Source organism: Ixodes scapularis, unplaced genomic scaffold (assembly GCF_016920785.2).
Source record: "Ixodes scapularis isolate PalLabHiFi unplaced genomic scaffold, ASM1692078v2 PGA_scaffold9__187_contigs__length_104089568, whole genome shotgun sequence".
NCBI lineage: Eukaryota > Metazoa > Arthropoda > Arachnida > Ixodida > Ixodidae > Ixodes > Ixodes scapularis.
In genome coordinates, this window is record NW_024609884.1 from 86,504,433 (window position 1) to 86,526,170 (window position 21,738).

General features: G+C 47.2%; 1 protein-coding gene across 11 annotated transcripts in view; it reads left to right on the forward strand.

The window, feature by feature from the left end:
* The window catches only part of LOC8023515 (disco-interacting protein 2), a 100,575-nt gene that overhangs the window by 43,399 nt on the left and 35,438 nt on the right, over positions 1–21,738 (forward strand). For 6 of the 11 annotated variants that reach the window (XM_029967678.4, XM_029967673.4, XM_029967676.4 and 3 more), the window contains 11 exons: positions 2,279–2,382; positions 3,570–3,672; positions 3,727–3,791; positions 3,853–3,946; positions 4,012–4,131; positions 6,288–6,542; positions 7,666–7,802; positions 17,055–17,135; positions 17,198–17,325; positions 17,389–17,473; positions 20,817–20,915. In XM_029967678.4, coding sequence (XP_029823538.1) covers positions 2,279–2,382; positions 3,570–3,672; positions 3,727–3,791; positions 3,853–3,946; positions 4,012–4,131; positions 6,288–6,542; positions 7,666–7,802; positions 17,055–17,135; positions 17,198–17,325; positions 17,389–17,473; positions 20,817–20,915 — 1,271 coding nt within the window. Of the gene's footprint in view, positions 1–2,278; positions 2,383–3,569; positions 3,673–3,726; positions 3,792–3,852; positions 3,947–4,011; positions 4,132–6,287; positions 6,543–7,665; positions 7,803–17,054; positions 17,136–17,197; positions 17,474–20,816; positions 20,916–21,738 lie in introns of all 11 variants that reach the window. The other 5 variants (XM_040500397.2, XM_042287334.1, XM_042287335.1 and 2 more) reach the window with 1 other exon arrangement.

Here is a 21,738-nt window from a genome sequence, read left to right on the forward strand (position 1 = left end):
CCTACTTGACACTGGAAATGTCATATTCGGTGTGTCTGTTCGACATTTGAACAATTTCTCTCGGACGTGACTGTAACATTGTCCGGTGGCGATGTGTGCTCTTGCACGTCTTTGGTGCACATCTCTCGCTTAAAATTTTTAATTTACAACAAAAGCGAGCTGGACATTTCTTTATCTTGACTGCACATAACTAATTAAGTGCATACACTAGGTAACGCTGAGAGTTTGTAACAATCTTTGTGCCTGCACTTCTGTGTCTAGATTTTCTTTCTCTTTTTTTTTTTGACTTGTTTGTAATAGCTAATAAACAATCGAAACATTAGTGTCCTGAATGCAAACACTGCTTCCTTGATGTTTTTCAGCCGGGCAAACAAACAACAACACTTGCGATGCACAGAGCAAAAACTTTTCATACTGCAAGCAGCAGTCAGCATTACGTTTGTATAATATAGACATTTTCCAACAGAGAATGTACAGTCGACAGCAGTTTTTATGTGACAGTTTTTTAAAAGATTCAGAAATGTTATAAATCTACTATTATATGTGGTATAAATAACAAATAAATCATGAAAATCGTGGGTGCCGCATTTTGTGACATTTAGCATAACCCAGCAGACGTTACGTGCGGCCTGATAACCGAGTTGTATGAAAATATTTCTTGCATTTCGCATTGCTTGAAAAAGTTTTGTCATAAACTGCAGTCGATTGCAATACGTTTGTTGTCAAAAAATATGTGTTAAACTGCAACACCACCGCAAGCAAGGCAATAATCTTTTAACCTCCACTTTTGCTCACCTTCCAGTCCAAAGTCCAAAATTAGGCAGAAAGCCCAAAAAAAAAAAAAAAAATTGATGTGGGATGTCAAAATAGTGCAATATTTCAATACAATAAATATTTGATATAAAATCAAAATGATTAAAAAAATATTTTTATCTCTAGAAAGTGGAGTCATGTCATATAAGTCAGAATAATACTTCAGTTGGTGCAGAGCCATAGACTCTTCACCAACTGACTACAAGGAAACGAGAGAGAAAGCAGTCTTAAGATAGGAAGCATAAACAGAGAAGCCAGCTTCTCCCTTTTCAGCCATGAAGAAAGTTTGAATGAGCAAAAGAAAACTGCAATAACGAAGTACAGCAGAAGGTAAAAAAGCAGAAACATAATGGTGGGATGTTTCATTCAAAGCTTGGCATTATTGCTCATCCAGTGTCCACACGCTTGACCAGGAGGGACTTTTTGTTTTCATTTTTTAGTATTTGAGCGCACAAAGCTTTCTTTTTTTTTTTTTTTGGTTCGGTGTCCTTATCACAAACAAATACCTTGTTTTAGGCACCCAAAAATATTTGGGAATATGGGTAGTGGTCAATTGAGAATCAACAAAAAAACAAACATGTAATACTTTTCTTTTTTCATTTGAACAAGATAAGTTAAAAGTAAGGTCTACTGCGGGTGGTTGCAGTTTGTTGGTTCTCTAAAATACTATATTGGAGAAAAGTCCAATTAAAGAATGCTTGCATAGTAGTTCCTGGTTTTTCCAGTTCATTGCAAAACTTGCTTTCTAATATAGTTCTTTTCTCACTGACATTTATGAACCATTTTCATACAGCAGCCGCTTGTTGCGTTTAGCTTTGGGCTAACTTTTGGATTTTGTTAGATTCCTTGGGGCTATGCCTTTTTGGGGTGACCTCAGACTGTAGGTGCCATATATTATTAGCTCCAAAGAGCTGCGTGTAATGTTGTCTAAAATATTTCTGCTTTTGTTCATTATGTGCATATTTAAGATTTGATTGAATATTCCAAGTCAGTATCTGTATTCGATTCGTATTGGAAAATTTGGTTATTTGCATACCCGTAATGGAAATGTATCCCGAGTGGGGTAGTGCTTTATTCATAGTCATGGCTGGGATTTGTCTACAATGTCTAAGCCTCCAAAAACATAAAAAAAAAGATGGTGTTAAGAGCTGGTACGAAACAGTGGGGAGAGCGGCCAGTGCCAGAGCTGCTAACCTATTCCCCAGCAGAGTGCATGCACTTTTGGGGGCCTCTTCCAAAGGCCAGCTTCCTTGGAGGAGTGCTTCACAACTGAGTCGATCAAAGGCCACTTAATCTTGGGATGCGCATAAGCCGATGACATTCTGATTGCTCTCAACTTGTGTCACGAAGCAGGCACACAGAGTAGATCCTTTTTGATGATTTTTCGCTGTTGTCGCAAAGCGCAGTGCTCCACGAGTGGCGAAATGGTGCGTCGCGAGCAATGCCGTGCTTGTTTTTTTGCCAGGCTGGCCCAAGCTCCAGTGGTTTGTGACGGAGCATCTGAGCAAGCCGCCCAAGGACTGGAATCCCCCCCCAAGGCCCAGCGATGAAACGGCAGCCTACATTGAGGTGACTGCTCAGGATGATGCGACTGGGCACGTGCGCGACGGCTAGGCAGGTGCACGTTGGTCGGTCCGCAATAATGGCAACTGGAGAGGAGGGGATGTGGGCCAGCAAGGGGGACATATACGGTAGAGCCTCGTCGATGCTTACACAGATTTTCTCTTCTATTGCGTACACCAGTCTCTTTGAACTCCCATAAAGATGTGCGTATGACCGTTTTGAGCAATTCTTGCATCCAAAAACTGCCCTCCAAAGTGGGAACTCTGTCTGCCTGGCTGCAGTCGCCCTCTTCCTTTTGCTCTACTCGGCCTCTTTCTCGCTTCCTTTTTGCCTCTGTGCTCAGCTCTTCACCCGGGTGGGCATGAGCTGGAACTAGGCTCGGAAGCAACTCTGGCCCGGTCATATTTCCTTCTTTTTCTCCAGCATGCGCGTGCAAGCTTCCATTGTGCCCAGTTGTCACGGTTTTGCTACTTGTATTTTGTGTGGAGTTCAATATTTCTAATAGTAGTGCATCATGCATGGCGCACATTAACACGCTTGAGATGCAGGTGCATCCAGCTTCGCCATTTTTTGCATCTGCACATGTGTTGAGCTTCGCTGCTCTGCACTGGTGTGTTGCGAGTGGCGGTTGATGCAGGGGAGTGGCTGGGCTAGCTCTATGGGTTCTAAAATTTTGCTCACTCTCATAGCTTGACATTCTTTAGTAATCTCTTTGATCTGCAAACAAAAAAGAAAAAACGGTCGGCATATTTTTCAATAAGTATGGTTGTCATCCACAGCCTTGAAAGTCCACACAAAATAAATTACTGCATTATAGTCTTTCTGTTTTGTCTGTAGGCCCCCAAAAGCTTTGATTCTTACATTTTCCCAGATCATACACCTCATTGCTGCGGTCCCCCAAAAAGCATAAGTGTGATTCTGCTGCACTTGTCGTATATGAGGTTTCAAAGTTTGTCGTATTTCTTTGCATCGTCCAGTCTCAAGAGTCGTGTCGTTGAAGCGTGTTGTGTCATTCTGGCGGGGGACAGACGTAACTCCGCTTAGCGAGGGCGGTGGTCAAGACTTCGGATATTTTGGGAGCTCTCTTGGAGCTCACACGTTTCCATTTGGAGTGGTTCCCAAAATTGCTTTGTCGCACGTAGCTGGAAGCAGTGAACTTTCTAGATGCCGAAGGATGTTCTTCTCGGATGCAGTATACCGTCGACCGAGACGGGGCAATGAAAGGCGTGGCGGTGTCCAGGTCCGCTCTAGTCAATCACAGCCGAGCCTTGACAGCCGCCTGCAACTACACGGAAGGTGAGCAACCACAGGGGGTGCCGGGGAGCCTGCTGACAGCCTCGCTTCTTTCAGGGGAGGTGATGGTGTGTGTGCTGGACTACAAACGGGAGATGGGCCTGTGGCACGGCGTCCTTGCGGTGAGAAGCTCCTCCACCTCCCCTGGGACTCAGTTCACAGCTCTCTCTCTCTCTGTCTCAGAGCGTCTTCAACGGGATGCACGTGATCTTCATTCCCTACTCGCTGATGAAGGTAAACCCGGCGTCGTGGATGCTCATGATCACCAAGTTCAAAGGTGGGTGGCACGGTTGTGGGGCGTGGGGTGCCTCACCCTGTGCCCTGTGCATGGGCCGGTTGCAGCCAACGTTGCGGTGTGCAAGTCTCGGGACCTGCACTGGGGCCTGCTGGCGACCAAGGACCACAAGGACGTGAACCTGAGCTCGCTCAGGTTGCTACTGGTGGCGGACGGAGCGAACCCATGTGAGTGGGGCACCGCCCTCCCTTCGGTGCTCATATCTTTGACAGTGGTGGCGAGCTTGCGGCATTCTTTTAGGTTGGGCCAGAGAACGGCCCAAGTTGGCCGTTTTGCAGTTTGGGTGGTTTAGGCTTCCTAATGTAAATCTGTTCCCATACATTCCTCAGAGTGCTACAGGCTCGTATCGGTGGTGGATTGTTCGCTCGAGGTTGCTCTATAAATGAAGATGGGATATTAAATAGCGAGTTTTGAATAGCATGGGGGGGGGGGAGGGGGGTGCGAAAGCACTGCGTACACGAAGGAATGGCGTCGTCGCCGTGTACCAATCCAAAATGCGGTCCGGCCTCGGTACATGTGCAGTGGTGATGACGCTGTTTCTTTGTGTATACAAAGCTTTTGTGTAGATTATTCTAAAACTCTGCAATACAGTCGACTTTCATTAATTCAAACTCCAGGAAGCCACAGACTTTAGTTTAAAATATCAGAAGTTTGAATTGTCAGATATTGATCTAAAAATGATATGGGGCAAAGTAGCAATTTGCTATTAGAATAGCTACACATACCAAGCAGACTTCTTACTTTCCTCTACACAGGCCTATTTATAAAGGCCCGTTCACACTCTTGCGACTGCTTGCGACCTCTTAAACCTGGGTTCCTTAAAACTTCTTAAACCAGAGAACGCACTGGCGCCATCTATTGGGAAGCAGTGTAAACTCGGCGGTCCGGCATATTTTTTTTTTATTTCTCGCGCAATATCCTTTCTTTTTTGGCTCGAAAAACTTTTGTCAATGTTATAAACGAGCCTTTCTATGGGTATTACGCACATTTGTCCTCGGAAATCCCGCAAAACCTTCGCTTTTGTGAAATGCAGTTCTAGGGTCACTGCATAGATGGCGCCACAATGTCAGTGTGTTCCCTCATTCTAGAAACATTTAAGAAGTTGTAAGAGATCTCGTCTCTCTCAGTCGTACTCGGTCGCAAGAGTGTGAACGGGCCTTAAGCAGTCACACGCATGAAACATAGATAAAGTTGGAAGCGAATAGTGGTTTTGGCCGCATATTTTCTAATCAAATACTATAGGATAGTTTCTCCAGGCCTTTTACTGCCATTGTACCGTGCTGAAACAAAAATTCAGGTGAACTCGTGAAGGTTTTTCCCAACCTTCAACTTGTCCACTTCCGAGCTCAGTTAGTTTTAATATATAACTACCTATGAACCGCGGCCTCAGAAGGTCCAATGCCTACGTTGGGGTGGCATGTAAATGACAGATTTGACATAAAATTAAACCCAGCTATCCTAATCGAGTGAATTTATAAATCTACTTACTATATGCAAATATTCTTTTTAATCTCAAATTTAACCCTTGCAGAAAAATACAAAAAACAAGCACGAACAGAGAAAGCAGATTGTCAGTACTGTTCTGCTTGCATAATTGTGGTGTGTTAGTCCCATCGAGTGCGCTTCTCACCGCGCACATGCGTACTGTGGAAAAGAAATGACTGCGAGCTTCGTGGCTATTGCTTTCCTGCAGTACACGGGTGTTCGGTGAGAAGTGCACTCAACGGAGTTGACCTGCCGCAATAAACAAATATTAGTATAAATGAAAAAAAAAACACTGTTTGAATTAAGCAGCTTATAAATGCATTAAAAACATAGCGGGATAACCAAAGTTTTTTACTTTGTTTGAATTAACCGGAAGTACGAAATATCCGAGTTATCGCGAGTCCACTCTATCCTTTCTCAACAATATCTGCACTCTGGCGGCACTCCCTGCATGGCGCATATTCATTCTCTGCCCCAATATTCATTACTTTGTCAAACATGTTGCGAATTGCCGAGTATCAAATACTCGAATCCAACGTGAATCTAATATTAAAAATATTCAGTCTGTATTTCAAATTCAGAATATTCGCACACCCCTAGTTTTTGTTGGCGGCCGACGTTTATCGCTGCAGTTTGGCTCAAGCTAAGACGTCTGTTGCATACCTCTGCCTTTCGCCAGCTTGATGCCTCGGAGAAAATAGGGTGGGGACTTTGGCAAGCCTGGACATATCTTCAAATGTAACCGAAGAGTTTCTAGGGTCTGTGAAATATGCGAAATAGATAGCTTCCTCCTTATGCCTCATGGTCACAAGCTTGGACGTTTCGTCGTCGCACGCAGGGTCGCTGTCATCGTGCGACCAGTTCATCAGCGTGTTCCACAGCCGGGGCCTGCATCCGGACGCGGTGTGCCCCTGCGCAGCGTCTGCTGAAGCGCTGACGGTGGCGGTGCGCCGCCCCGGCCGGGTGGGGGCTGGCGCCAGCGGCCGCGGCGTGCTCTCAATGGCAGCCCTCAGCTACGGCGTGATCCGCGTGGACATGGAGAACAGCCTGACCTCGCTCACCCTCCAGGACTGCGGCCACATCCTGCCCGGAGGTCTGGCCTTTTTCTTTGACTCTCGCCTCTGACTAGTGTGTTTGCCGCATTCTCATTTGGGATCCCTCGATTTCCACCTGATGACGTCAGATTTGCATTCTTTTGTCACCTGCCACAATCCTGGAGGTTTCATGGCAGCGGAGGTAGTAGACGCCTGTTCTGCAGCCATACTTTCAGTGGGAACTAGGGATGGGCCGAACTTTTGCCGAATCTTCGGATTCAGCAAAGCCGAAATTTTACCAAACTTTTCTAATGATTCGGCAAGAATACATTGTTGCCAGACTTAAAAGTATAGGTATTCTGTATAGAGTTACTACTTGTAATCACAATGGCATTTTTATCAAGGTTTTATCGGACTTCATTTGCCAGAAAAACGGTACTGTGCATGGTAAAATAGGAAATTATCTCGGGAGAAATATTTCTCGCTTAAAGGACAACAGCAGTTTGAAGCTAAAATTTGGGGCTATAAATACTATACGCGTTGCAGCCATTGGAATATTAATATCCTGAAAGTTTGTTTTAATAAGACTTCGGTCAAAAATTTGTGGAAGTTGCTTTCTGACACTTCTAAAGTAAAAAACAGAAAACCGATTTCGCCTGCGTGTCCTAGTTGTTCTGTAAAAAAACTATAAAAATTGGCATTTCTGGCACCCCTCAACTCACTCCCAGTCTTCAGGGTCACACCTGGTCGCACTCCTAGTGACGTTATTCGGGGTGTGGTGCTCTTTCGAAGGACGCTTCCTCTCCCTCTCTCTGCTGACATTAGCGGGCGTTATGCTGCAGCTTAGAGCCGAGCGAGGTCACGTAAGCTTTTCGCAGTAGTTCCTTCGGCTGCCACTCGTGGCTGCAGGTGGGGGAAGAAGCTAGACTTTTGCTTTGCGATTATGCAATGGAATTGCGATATTTTTTAATGAAGGAGATGTTTTCTCTCTTCCAGGCTTCTAGTCGCGCAAAAATGACGTGTTGGAGACCCTTCGAGTGTGGCTAGAACTGGCTGTATGTTTCAATGCTAAGCTAGGCATTTTCAATTGAAGGTTGGAGCTTTTGTTAGGGCAGGGGTAATTACCCGGGGTGAAATTGTGGGTTGGTTCGTGTTGGCTAAGGGTGGACTGTTTGTGAACAGCTGTGGCGGCTGTGGTGAAGATCAATGATGCCCCCTACCTGTGCAAGACGGACGAAGTGGGCGAGATCTGCGTCAGCGCCTCGACGTGCGGCTACTCCTACTGGGGCCTCCACGGCCTGTCAAACAATGTGTTCAAGGTGAGGGCCTCTTGGCAAGGGTTGTGAGCAGCCTCCTCTGTTGCCAAGAAAATTGCTCGGACATCGTTGGTCTAGGTTGAGGGCTAAAAGTGATAGACCCGTCGCCCTGCACCCAGAGTGCCCTGGGCGCACTGCTTTGGTGTAATTGGGGAAATGGTCGGTCTCATTTGTTGCTTCATTGCAAAAATATGCTACAGTTGAACCTTGATTTAACGAAGTCACCGGGACCCGCCAATTATTTCGTAAATCGGGAACTTTGTAAAATCGAGGAAGTCATTCTTCAGGCATAGTCTACACGGGAAATCCGAATTTGTTCATTAAATCGGGGAATTCGTAAAATTGGGTTTCGTAATATTGAGGTTCAACTGTAGTCTGTTTCACCTTACGATGGACCTCGGTGGCACTGTGAATGTATTTTGTGACTGTGCGTCCCGTGCATTGCTACACTCTGTGACACTCGCACGCCATTGGATTGGCTTCAATGGCTCGTAGAGTCCTGTGGGGTCCATCGTAAGCTAAAACTGAAAATAGTAGTTTCACGACGGAGTACTATTGTGGTCTGATTGGCGACTCCAGCGAAATCAACGCTGCGTGGCGTTAACACCAAGAAGCCTCGAAAGGAGGTCTTTTCGCCACCGTCGTCTGCTTTTGCTGCTTACTAGTTCTCGTTAGCGGCATAGCTTTACAGGCTTATGTTTCAGTGTTACGGTGGTCTAGAAGAAAGGAGGGGCAGTAGTGCGGGCGAGAGCAGTCCCGTGATTCATGCTTATGAAGCGCAAAATAATCAGTATGCTGGGAGCAGCACCACTTAGCACTCCGGGGCTAGAAAAAAAAAAAGTGCTAACAAATATGGGCAGGTGGAGCATTCTATCCCACTCTGCAAAAGTATTGTTCAGTCGTAAATAGCAATGCTACCCCTTATGTTTTTTCTGCTTCGTTTCACTTGGAATCTTCCAAAGAATTAACTGGTCTTTGCTGTTGTGGTACTGTTGCCAGCTTACAGATGGTACCATGGCAATAATGATGCATGAAGCATGGGACTGCTCTCAGCTCTCGCGAGAAGCAAGCGATCACCACTTTTCCTAATCCTGGCCCACCATGATTGCAATTCAGCAGTGCTTCAACAAGACAAGGGATGAACAAGAATGGAAAAACACCTTAATGGTGTGCAATTTCCTTCATCTGCGAGATGAGGAACAATTCTGTCGCTCAACACATACTCCTGTGCGAAAAACCCATCGACAAAGCGAGGAGCAGCGGGTGCTCCTCTCGGCACTGACGAACATGGTGGTGCCCCAATACTCGCACTGCAAAGCTTGAAGGAGCCCTCAGCGGCACTCAATTCGACATTCATGCTTTCGCATTCACAACTTGTAAAAAGGGCTTAGGTGTCCTCGAAAGAAATTTTTTTTTCCGTGAGGACGACGACACGAAGAAATTTCAGAAATTTGACCTGCGAGTCATATATAGCTTCGCTGTAAAACGTCCAGGCTCTCTGCTCTGCTGAGCATCAGTTTAAACTGACACAAACTCGCATGATGGCACCGCACGTAATTCTGTGTAGGTTCCTTGCCAATAAGATCTTCGAAATATAGTAAATCGTAATGTACAGGTGTCTAAAACTCTCTTTTCGCACCTTCGCCGACATTTCTTGCCGAAATGTACCGTATTTACCCGAAAATCGGTTGACCACGAGAATAGGTTGACCCCTATTTATTGAACCCACCGAGAGTAATAAAAAAAAAATAATATGAATATAGGTCAACATTTTTTTTTTAGAAACAGGGGAAAGTTGGGGAAAAAAAAAAAAAAAGCCAAACCTTTATTCACAACACTCTCGGCTAAATCGCAGGGCGATGCCAAAAACTTGATCATGATCAGAACTTCCGGACATGTCATTGTCGTCCGAAGCTTCGTCGGCTTGGTAGATATTCTCGCAAATTCGCAACTATACCTCACTCACACCATCCGTTGTAAAATGACAACGTGAAGAAACGAAAGAAGGTGGAGATGGGGGCGAAGCTGTGAAAGACCAAATACAAATACGCAAACAACGCCGGAGTCACCGTGAGCAACACGCTAGCCACCACAAGCAACAATCTAAAGTAACCTCTGCTGTCTCCTTTTTTTTTTTCTTGTGTGTGTGCATTTGCGAGGGAGAGAAATGAAGGGCAAGGTGCATGGCGCATTGCGTTCCTCTCCCTCCCCTTGCCCAGTGAGGGAAACGCTACAGGCGCAATGGCGAAACCCGACGCCCGAGGGTTGGCGCGAGCCGCGTTTACGGCGGCGGGGGGGCTGTCGGTTGCTGCTGTTGCGGTTGTTTTCGTGCACCAAAAGCTTTTTGAAACAAGAAGCGGCGCGGTTTCTACGGCAACGCCGGCTCGGTGATTCAATAGCTCCATGCCCTCGGTAGGGTCGCAAAATTTGGTCACGAATGTAGGTCGAAATTCTTTGGTCATGATTATTGGTCGACCCTTAATTTTTGACAACATTTCCGAAAAAAAAAAAAAGTTGATTTATATTCGAATAAATACGGTAGTCGGGTTGTGTTTTACCTTCATGCTCCTGAGACTTCTCAACTTAACTGCTGCAATCTCACTTTCACTTGCTAGTGCAGCAAATCAGTGTTCCCGGTAGACTTGTAATCCTGCGAATCTAGTACCACCGGAGCACGATGGCCTGAACGCCGCCAGCCGTAACTCTTGTATTCCCTCCCTCTCAGAGGATGCGATGAGATGAAGCTTCTTCGCTTCTTTTTGGGGCTTGTAACGGTGTTCACGAGTAGTTTATATTCTAACAGTACTTGGCTACAAAAGTGTGCCAACATATCGAACCCTTCAATTATATTTTCTTCAAAAATCAACTTCAGGAACTCGAAGCGCATTGGACGAAGCCAATGCGAACCTTATCTGCACTTTGACGACCTTCCAGAGGACTATACTTTGTTTTGTAGGCATGTGAAAAAATCTAGTTTTTAATTGAATGTCGAATATAGTTTCTCCAAGCCTTTCACTACTGTGCACCACGCTTAAAGGTAAATAGGTTAGGTTCCTTCCACTCGTGCACTTCTAAGCTCAGTTAATTTTAATACAACTACCGTAAAATCCCAAGAAATGACCCCCCCCCCCCCCCCCCCCCCCCCCCCCAAAAAAAAAGGTAACCTGCCACCTATTTTCGGCTTGATTTGATATTTTCTTTGAAACACCGAAAGATAGCCCACTCCTAGTAATCGCAGTGTTCGGATCAATGATGACCATGGCGTAAATGCATCTAGTTAGCCATGGCGGGCTGTACAGTAAACTTTCGTTAGTTCAATCTCGGTTAATTCGACTTTTTGTTTATTTTGATTGTGTTCAAAAGTCTCGGCGAGCGCCCATACATTTCTATGGGAGGAGAAGTTTGATAGTTCGAACTCGGGAAGACTCCGCGTCGGATAATTCGTCCCGAGCGAATGCGCGCGGGCTCACGTTGCAGGGCACCACGGCAGAAAAACCACCAACGTACAGCGAAACACGGGCCCTTTGCTACAAAGCCAAACGTGCGCAAATATGCGCCTGCTCCTCCACGCCGTTGAGATGGACCATAGCAAATGACACGAACCTGCGCAAGCAATCTGGCGTGGAGTAGTGCGGAGAACATAGCACGTAATCGGGTGCGGAGACAGCGCGTGCAGCACGCGCTCTCAAAGTGCTTTTCTGTAGCATCGTGTGCAGTCCATTTTGCGGGCCGGAAAGCGCGAGTTCTCTTTCCCTTTCTTTTGTTGCTATTTTCCTCTGTCGCCGACAGTTTGGCCGCCCGGTGCCAAAGTCGCTCGCTGGTAAAGCTTTCTCAGCACGAGCTCTCAAAGTGCTTTTTTTGTAGAATCATGTGCAGTCCATCTTGCGCATCAGAAGGCTCGGGTTCTCTTTTCCTTTTCCGATTTTTTTATTTTTCTCTGTTGCCGACGGTCTGACTGCCCGGCGTCGAAGTCGGCCCGTAAAACTTTATTTTTCCGTTTTTTTTTTTTTTTGTATGCAATATTTTGGGGTCATGACGTTTAGTTACGCTGTTCTCCGGAGCATGCTTTTAGACACGCGTTGTAAGCACAGACAGCAGCAGACCATCCGTGAGTACTGTGGACAACAAAAGGAAGTTTAATTTGAACAGTTTTTCTGTCCTTTTTTTTTTTAATTCGATCATTCCGATAATTTGACCAAATTTCGAGGTCCCGTCGAGGTCAAATTAACGAAAGTTTATTGTAATTGAACATTGCTTACTCGGTTGATCCTTTGCCCTCCGCTGCGATAACAAGTTTGACAGAGACACTTGTTCTAAAAATAGCTTCTTTTTTTTCAACTTCTCTCGATTGCACATCGAAAGTTAGCCCAATTCTTATTATCACCCAATTTTCTCGAGTTTAGATGGGCAGTCTTGGGATATTACGGTACGTCTAGCCCGGTTATGACGAACCCGTTTATAGCGAAATAGCGGTTATAACGAAGGGATATGGATTTCCCATTCTCATTTCTGCATTTTTAATGCAATTTGGGTACAGTTATAACGAAGTAAATAAAAAAGCCTCAGCGGATATAACGAAGACAAATGTCGTGCCGAGCAGATAAAATATCTAGCAATCGCAATAATTTACGACGTTTTTTGGTAAATTTTAAGCAAAAAACTACTAAAAATTTGGCTGCCGGCAGCCTCCGCAGTATCGTCTGCTCTCCCTATCGCGTAGCTCCTGTAAGATTGCTTCAACGCACCACATCATGCGCCGCCGTGTACTTAAACTTTTCAAAACAAAAAAAAAAAAAAAATTCTCATGACAGCACTCTCATGCGGCCAATCATCGTTGTCTCTCTCTCTCTCTCTCTCCCTTTGCTGTCACGTGACGGGTAGTCGCTGGAGTCGCCAGTTTAACTCGGAGTCGGCTGGGGTAGCTAACGCACGGTAGCGCCGTTTGTGTACTCGCGAGTGACACTCGTAACTCTCGCGCAAGGTGCAGGTGTCGTGCAGTGCAAACTCCAGAATCGTATCGTTTGGAGTTTCGAACACACCGCAACACGGGCAAGGGGGGCGCTCGTCGTTATCATTCTTCGTTCTCTGCTTTTCGTATCGTACTGACCACTTCGCTGCTTTTGCCATCCTGACTTCCCCCTGACAACTTTTGGACAACGGACTTACACTAGTGTTAGAATTACACGGAAAAGACTCGGACTGCCCCTTGATTCTTCTGAATCACCGCTTTGTCGACCATGTCGAGTTCCGCGAGCCTCGGTACGTCGGCGGGAAAAAGGAATGTGCTGTTTCTAAAGCTGAAGTGCGCCATTTTGGACGAAGTCCGTAGGAACGTCAAGAAGACTGATATCGCGCGAAAGTATGATATCGCGCAGTCTACTTTGTCGAAGATTATCGAGAACGCCGGCTAGATCGACGCCGTTCGGGATGACGACGTTGGTGGCGGTGACCGAAAACGGATCCGATGTGCCACCTACCCCGACATAGAAGCGGTGCTTTACAAGTGGTTCATGGATGCCCGCGCGAAGAACATCCCGCTGAGTGGACCGCTCATGCTACAAAAAGCAAGGGATTTGGGCTTCGCTCTCCACCACGACGACTTCCAGATAGGAACTGGATGGCTGCAGCGGTTCAAAGACAGGCACGACATCACGTGCAAGAACATTGTCGGTGAGGCCGCTTCCGTTGACAATCCGTCACTCCAGAAGTGGATGGAAAAGAACCTGGACCGCATCCTTAGAACGTACGCCAACAAGGATATCTATAACGTACGCCAACAAGGATATCCGATGAAACCGGATTTTTTTTTTTTTCAGCTGCTACCAGCGAAAACACTAGCGGCCAAGACTGACAAATGTGTGGGGGGCAAGAATAGCGAGAACCGCATTACGGTGCTTGTTTGTTCGAACATGGACGGCTGGGACAAGCGCAATCTGCTGATCATAAGAAAGGCGAAGAAGCCACGGGGCTTCGCTAAGGTGCTGTCCATGCCGGTAGCGTATCGCGATAACAAGAAGGCCTGGATGACACGAGACATCTTCACAAAGTGGCTCACCGACTTCGACAAGGCGATGGACAAAAAGAAGCGCAAGGTGCTGCTTCTGTTGGACAACTGCAGCGCTCATCACGTGAATGCTCATCTGAGTGCTGTCGAGGTACTGTTCCTGCCCCCAATCACGACCGCAAAGCTACGGCCGATGGACCAAGGGGTCATTGCAAACTTCAAAGTCCACTACCGGCGCCGAGTGATCGAGCGCCTGCTGATTGACATCCGCACCTCGGTTGACCCAGCCAGCCTGAAGGTCCCGTTGGAGAAGGCCATATTCTTTGCGAGCGGAGCCTGGAGGGATATTAAGCCACAGACCATCCTCCACTGCTTCCAGAAAGGTGGCTTTTCGAGGAACAGCGGTGTTGACGAGAGTCCTGCCGGAAATGGAGCAGCAGCCGCTGATGGTGACGCAGCGGCGACATGCTTGGGGCGGCTTTGGGAAACGGCAAGCAAGGTCGACCTCATGCCTCCCAATGTGAATCACATGGACTTTGCCTTTGCCAATGACAACATCGTCGCTACGGAGGACGTGTCCACCGAGGACCTTGCCAAGAGTGTCGTGGACGAAAGTGCTGATGACACTGCCTCCGACGACGATTGTGACGACGGTCGCATTTCGCAGCCAGTGACCTCGGGAGCAGCCGTTGCTGCGGTCGACGTGCTGCGAATGTACTTCGAAGGTTCCAATCCAAGCTTTGATCTGCAGTTTGACAAGTTTGAGGCCGCGATCGTTAAACGCTCGCTCGCGAACAGCGTGCAGGGAACCCTAGATGACTTCTTGTAGAAGGAATAAACACGTTTCCCCAGGTGAACAATTTCTTTTTCTTTAGTTCGGATATAACGAAATAGTGGATATAGCGAAATGATTTTCAATTCCCGCCGACTTTGTTATAAACGGGCTAGACCGTATACCTATGAGCCGTGGCATGTAAACAACAAATTTGTCGCAGCTATTCTGATTCAGGGAATTTATAAATCTGCTTGCTATATAAAAATATTCTTTCCTCAGTTTTGGCTTCAGTCAAATTCAATTTCAATTTAAAAACAAACAACAACAAAAAAGCATGAATGATGAACGGCGGTTGTCAAGACATGACTTCCAAATATACAGGGTGTTTCACAAAAAGTGGACAAATTCAATATTGCAAAAACTACTCATCGCAACTAAAAAAAGGCTTGTGTCGTTTTGGTCCTGGGCCAAAGGCCTATGTAGGAAAATTATTTAAATCCGGTATAACCAGATTGTTAATTATGTTTGTATAATTAACTTTCTAATATTGTGTTTAAGGGCATAGTTTCAGTTAGAATATTGCTCAGCATCATCGAAAAACATTAAATCCACAAATTGCAGAACGATAGAAGACGCGCGCAGAATTTTACGGCTTTCTGAAAAACCGCACGAATTCAACGGGTTTTTAAATTTCGGTTATCAGTCAAAGCGCATCTGGGCCCTGGTGGCACCGCGCCCCATGGAGAGATAGTGCAACCAACCTCTGCTGCGCTCTCATCGCGCGACGCAGCTGAGGCTGGTTGCACTCTCTCTCCACGGGGCGCGGTGCCGCCCGGGTCGAGATGCACACCGATTGCAAACCGAAACTTAAAATCCTGTCTAATTTGTGCGGTCTTTCAGAAAGCCGTATAATGCTGCACGTGCCTTCTATCATTCTGTAATTTGTCATTTAGTGTTTTTCGATGATGCTGAGCAATATTCTAATTGAAACCATGCCCTTAAAAGAATACTAAAAAATTTAATTACACGAAAATAATTAACAATCTAATTATCCCGAACTGTAATAATTTTCCTAAATGGGCCCCTGGCCCAGGACCAAAACGACAGAAGCATTTTTTTGTTGCGACGCATAGTTTTCGCATAATCAAATTTTCCACCTTTCGTGAAACACCCTGTATAGTACTCATGCATAATTGCGGCGGGTTAGCCGCAATTATGCACAGGTGCTCGATGCACAGGTGCATCGAGCACCTGTGCACTGCAAGGAAGCAATACTTGCAAGTGCTGCGGGTATTCCTTTGCTGCAGTGCACAGGTGTTCGGTGAGAAGCGCATTCAGTGCTGCTAACTCGCTGCAATCAACTCTACGAAAAGTTGGAATATTGCAGTTAATCTCGAAGTGAATCTTGTATTGTGTATTATTCGAAACTACTATTAGAATATTCACAGAACACTATCGTTTTGCAATAGCTTGCCACCCTATGGAGAGTCAGTCTTGGGAATTTTACGCATCTTTCACCTAGCAAAATTTAGTACCTCCAAAATAAACCTAGTCTATAGTAAGTTCCTGCTCAAAAAGGTAGGGTGAGGGAAAGGAAGGTTAGGAAGGAGGAAGCAGACTGAACTCTGGAGAAGAGGAAGGGAGGGAACCTCCTCTTTCCAGCATTCTGTCTGCTTCCTCCTCTCCAGCCTTCCTTTCCCTCGCCCTACCTTCTTGAGTTGCGATGGACCATAGCTTTGGCAAAAGGCCTGATCGATCTGGCAAAACAAGAAACATTGTTTGCAGTAATAATTACTGTGAACAGTGTCTTTTCTTTTGCCATCTTGATTCACCAGGTTGCCAGCTTGATTGTCACTCTTAGCACTAACTAGAAGGTTCTTACTGTTCAAAAAGCTTATTGCTTTTGTATCGAACATTGATTCTACGCTGCAGCGCAAGAAATCTACGGTGTTTTGCGTCCTAAACAATGAAAACCTCCTTTCGCCCATTTTTCCTAACCAGAGCGCTCCCTTTAGATTGCTGGAGTCGCCATTAGAAAGATAGTGCTGATGCACCGTGAAGATGCCCTTACAGAGTCTCTTCCTAGGGAGAAACAGTGAGCTACACCAGATCTTTTTTGGTGCATTGCACATTTTTAAGCAAATACGAGACTCCTTCATTTTGTGCTATTTGGAGAGTGTTATTTATGCGGAAGTGTAGCGGGCCAACAGTGGGTCCTCGGGGAACATTTATTGGATATTTACGGGAAGGTGAACTAATGCTGTTCGCTTCGACTGACTGTTTTCTATTAAGAGATTCTCGAGTTTAGTACCTTTTTGTCCGTTTTATACGCAATCTTTTTTTTTTTCTTTCTGGAAGACGATTGCATAAGAGACGGTTGAAGCTTTTGAGGAAGTGTCTGTGTATCGAACCGAGCGCTTGGAAGTGAAATGAGGCTTGCAATGATTGAGTTCTGCCAACCGACGGGCCGTTTCAGATGCAGCCTCTGCACCCGGACGGCCGCGCGGTGACGGAGCAGGCCTTTGTCCGCTCGGGACTGCTGGGCTTTGTGGGACCGGTGGGTGTCCGGGGGGAGGGTGCTCTGTGGGGCGCCGTCCCGACAGTCCCGTCCATGCCCAGGGGGGCCTGGTGTTCGTCTGCGGCAGCCGGGACGGCCTGATGCAGGTGAGCAGCCGCAAGCACAACACGGACGACGTGATCGCCACCGTGCTGGCTGTGGAGCCCATGAAGTTCATCTACCGCGGGAGGCAAGTGGAACTTGGGAGGGGGCCAGCAGGGACCCCCCCCGTGAGATCCCCCTCTGCTCGCAGGATTGCAGTCTTCTCGGTCAAGGTGCTTCGCGACGAACGCATCTGCGTGGTGGCTGAGCAGCGGCCCGACTGCACCGAGGAAGAGGTGTGTCTGGCAGACTCTTTCTGGAGGTTCTGGGGTGCAAGGTTGAGTTTGTGCGTCGAGCGCGACTGGTCAAGGACTGTTGGCTTGACATTGACGGCACAATGGGACCGCGTCTGACGAGCTGGTATCTGAAACCGACGGACGGACATGTTTGCAGTGGCAGGGTGCGCTTCTCGCGCAAGCATGTCGGGCCCGCAGCGTCGCCGAGTCGTTCCAAAAGTGTTTACTCGGTACTGTAATGTAAAGTCGGAAGCGGGGTGCTGTGGAGGCGGCAACCGCTCTTGGCGGGCGTGCGTCATTCTGTGGCGCGGTGGCAATTAATTTTGGCTCTGTCGTCGGGTTTTTCTCTGGGCTCAGTATGGGCGCGAGGCCATGGTGGAAGCTGGTGGCGCTGTCACTGACTTTCACCTCGGCCTCGCGCTCGTGTTCCCGCAAGAGACCCTTTCCGCAATTCAGTCTGGCCACTTTGATAACTATCGTCACCTATGTGTATCGTCTGTACATGTGAATGGCGGCCTTTTGGTGGATGCTAAAGAAAGAATTTGAAAACTGACCCCTATTATAAGCTTGAACATCCCAGACGTTCGTTGTGTCTTTGTTGTCACTGTGATGTGACTTATAAGCTTCTGTGTGCTATGCATTTGAGGGCGTCATGTAAATCTTTGGAACGCTCGGCTTCAGCACCCCAGACAGCTCATGCTCATGACAGTAAAATGTGGTGAATGTTATGAAGAGTTATTAAACTAAGCACCTCGTACAAAGTGCTAGTTTTTTGACACCAATGAAAATGAAACGAATGGAGAAAACAATGTACAGCAAAAAACGCGGTAAATTTCGTATGCCTGCCGTTGATGAATAGGTACTATATCTTTACTGCCATTAGCATACAAAGATGTGGACTGATATTTGGGGCACCAGATGGCACCAAATTTGTGAAAGGGTCTATTGTGGGAAGGGTGCGCGCAGAAATACCTTGGTGGTAAACTAGTTTTCTGCGACATCTCTTGTCGTCGAGTCCACCACCAATGTTACAATGAGGCCAGGTACAATCATTTTTTATGCGAATGTTTAGTTACGGGCAAAACATAATAAAAAAAAGCTAATAGTGGACCCAACGTTCATCATGCGGCATTTCAGTTTTTGTTTTTCATGTGTTTTATATTTAACTTTTTTAATGGCCTTTTTATTTATCTTGAAGTTTGGGTTGTGTAGTTCACTCGACCGATTTGCCAAGTAGACTTGTCCTTTACAGCATTGAACGTTACCAAGGGCGCGCAATGTCCGGAGCTCCTGCTTGTAAGCAAAAATTCACCAAATTCTTGCACTGTCGTGGCAAAGGCAGTGGTAACACCGAATGTATCGTTAATTGCCTTGCACTAGCATTGCGCAGACAAACTACCCATTTTGTGCCTCTACAGGTAGAAAGTCGTGCGTAGCGTTTCTAAAAGGCCTTGCCGAAGCTAGTGCTGCAGCGGGAGTGCAACGTGAAGTTGGTGTATGTGCAAGTGTGCTCGCTCAACATGCATAGATAGCAAGGCCACAGCGGAGGATTTTCCACGTCTCCTAGCGGTGTCATTGTGGGGCCTTGATTGGACACGAGTGCTGCGTCCGGCTGCGACTCGTGTCAGTGGAGCACCCAGCTCATTTGAGGTCTCACTGCCTTGCGTAGTAGCTTTCGTTTATTTATTTTGTGCATTCATACTTCCTTTCATCCAAAATGTTGTCTAAGTTGACATCCTTTATTTGCTTCGATTGTGTTGCTTTCATGCTTTCGTGGGTTTGATGTATCCTTGTGCCGATTGATTGCCGATTTTAGAGCGCAGCTCTTAGGGGCCCGTTCCCGGCTTGAGCGGCGTCGCCGTCGGCGTAACCAAGGTCATCCCAAGGTCACGTGGCCCCCCAAGGTCATCCCAAGGTCACGTGACCCCCCTGAAGTCACGTGACCCCCCGAGGTCACGTGACCCCCCCGAAGTCACGTGACACCCCCAGGTCACGTGACCACCCCCGAAGTCACGTGACACCCCCAGGTCACGTGACCACCCCCAGGGTCACGTGACCCCCGCCGAGGTCACGTGACCTCGCCGATGACGTCATCGTCACTGATGACGTCACCGGCATCCGCATCGTCATCGTCATCAGTGATGATGACGATGACGATGCGGATGGCGGTGAGGTCATCAGTGACGTCACTGATGACGTCATCAGTGATGATGACGATGACGATGCGGATGCCGGTGACGTCATCAGCGACGTCACTGGTGACGTCAGCAGTGATGATGACGATGACGATGCGGATGCCGGTGAGGTCATCAGTGACGTCACTGATGACGTCATCAGTGATGATGACGATGCAGATGCCGGTGACGTCATCATCACTGATGACGTCATCAGTGATGATGACGATGCAGATGCCGGTGACGTCATCAGTGACGTCACTGGTGACGTCAGCAGTGATGATCACGATGCGGATGCCGGTGAGGTCATCAGTGACGTCACTGATGACCTCATCAGTGATTAGGACGATGACGATGCGGATGCCGGTGACGTCATCAGTGACGATGACGTCATCGGGGAGGTCACGTGACCTCGGCGGGGGTCACGTGACCCTGGGGTTGTTCACGTGACCTGGGGGTTTCACGTGACCTCGGGGGCATCCGCATCGTCATCGTCATCATCACAGATGACGTCATCAGTGACGTCACTGATGACGTCACTGACATCCGCATCGTCATCGTCATCATCGCTGATGACGTCATCGGAGTCCACATCGTCATCGTCACTGATGACGTCATCAGTGACGTCACTGATAACATCATCGGCATCGTCACGTGACCCCCCAAGGTCATGTGACCCCCCCCAGGTCACTTCACCCCCCCAGTACCCTTCCCTCCTGCTCCTCAAGAGCTGCGCTCTAATTCGGTGTTACAGGGAGTTGTAAACGGCTTTCACTTTTTTTATTTCCTGCATATTGTATCGTTTGAATGCCTGTTTACTGATATGTTTTTTGTTTCTTTTCTTCAACTTAAACTGTATAGCCACATAGTTTTTCCAGTGTACTATGTTTTGTTCTCATTTATTTTCTGTACCCCCTCCAACGTGGGACTTAAATGGCCATATATCCTCTAAATTTGCTTTGCTTTAAAAGGTCTTTAAATAAAGACCGAAGGAGTGAGTGCCCTTAGCACTCTGCTGTTTTGTCATAAATTTAAGAAAAAGAGAACACAAGTTTTAGCCAAATGCTGAAGCAGCACCCATGCCCAATCTGCTTCATGCTGGCCTACTGTAGGCATTGTAGGAAAGGTGGTTCGAAAGGGGACTGAGCGGTGTGTGTGTGTGTGTGCAGAGCTTCCAGTGGATGAGCCGGGTCCTGCAGGCAGTGGACAGCATCCACCAAGTGGGCATCTACTGCCTGGCTCTGGTGCCCCCAAACTACCTGCCCAAGGTGGGTAGCTACCCCCCTCCTCTTTGCACAGGCTTTGGGCAAGGTTTCACTAGAGTAATTAAATGGCAGGAGTATCGCCCTTCTTTTTTTTTTTTTTTTGCCACCAACTCCTCATTGGTGGAGAAGGGGTCACATTTGCTTGACGAGGCGCTTGCGGAGCGCCGGGTTTGGAGCGGGGTACAGTAAACTCTCACTTGAGCGAACGTCTGTTTAACAAATATTTCAAAATAACGAACTTTTTATGCAAAAATGTTTCAGTTAAACGAATTTTGGAATAGTGAATATTTCAGTTCAAGGAACTTGATCGGTGGACCCAGGATTATTCTTGCAGTCAGTTCAACGAAGTTTTGTGCTCTGCAGTGCTGGTGTAGCCGATGCCCGCCACCCCGCCGCCAGCAGTGGCGGCGTATCATTGCTGGCGTTTACAGTGCCGCCGAGGCAAACCAGCAGTGCGGTAGACGAAAACGAACCATGTGGTTTGTCTGTTTTTTCTTTGCCATGGGCTCCATTCGGCCATCTTAGTTTTGGGTAACAACGGTTGGTTGGTTTAGTTTAGTTTGCAATGGGGCACAATCTGGGCTTGCCGGCAGAGCACACTTTGTGTAGGCTTTAACTTGCTGCCCTGTGAGTTGCGCCACACCGCGGTGATAAAACCAAAACCAAATTGCCTTGGAAAAAGAAAAGTGGGAAGGAAAGGGGAGCGAAGAGGCGAAGATAAAGGAAGCCATGGCGCGAGCGAGCATTGAGCAGTGGAAAAAAAGTCCTCTTGGCTTTCTGCTCTCTGCCACTTACTGCCTGTGGAGAGAACCGCTGCACGGTGCGC